General features: G+C 39.1%; 1 protein-coding gene across 1 annotated transcript; it reads left to right on the top strand.

The window, feature by feature from the left end:
* Positions 1 to 194: 194 nt before the first annotated feature.
* Positions 195 to 398, top strand: CSUI_011569 (sda1-like protein; the record flags this gene model as incomplete). Its single annotated transcript, XM_068071667.1, has 1 exon — positions 195 to 398. A coding segment is annotated over one exon (204 nt), but the record flags the coding sequence as incomplete, so codon positions are not given.
* Between the last annotated feature and the right edge of the window lie 208 nt (positions 399 to 606).

Here is a 606-nt window from a genome sequence, read left to right as displayed (position 1 = left end):
CCTATCTATCTATCTATCTTCAATGCATCTGTCTATCTATCTATCTATCTATCTATCTATCTATCTATCTATCTTTGATCTATCTATCTATCTATCTATCTATCTTTATCTATCTTTAATCTATCTATCTATCTATGTCTTCATATTGTTATGCTAATCATCTGTCTCTGTTCGCTTGCTGTTCTCTTTTGCAGATAACAGAGATTTGCACCCGGGCACCTCTCTGTATGAAAGCGGAGTTGCTAAGCGACCTCGTAGAGTATCGAAGAGAGAGGAAAAGCAAAAGCGTTGTCATTGCAGCTAGACGACTAATGAATCTGTATCGAGATGTTCTTCCTCATCTCTTACCTGCAAATGCTCGAGGCAAAGACGCATCGATTGAAGTTCAGAACACTCCCGTGAGAGAGAGTTCACATCGGTTCTTCTTTCTCTTCTTCAAATCGTCTTTCTTTACTCCTGTACATCTATTTCTTTCACACACCCCAGTGAAGAGAAGGAAAAAGAAAGACGTCACGAAAGATGATACCGTACCAAGAAGGAATAGCCGTCAATTAAGGAAGCTGAAACCTCATTCATAAGCGATGGAGTAAATACACACATAGATAG

Source organism: Cystoisospora suis, assembly GCF_002600585.1.
Source record: "Cystoisospora suis strain Wien I chromosome Unknown contig_13938, whole genome shotgun sequence".
Lineage (NCBI taxonomy): Eukaryota > Apicomplexa > Conoidasida > Eucoccidiorida > Sarcocystidae > Cystoisospora > Cystoisospora suis.
The sequence above is the reverse complement of the archived record's forward strand: the minus strand, read 5'-3'. Positions and strand labels throughout refer to the sequence as shown.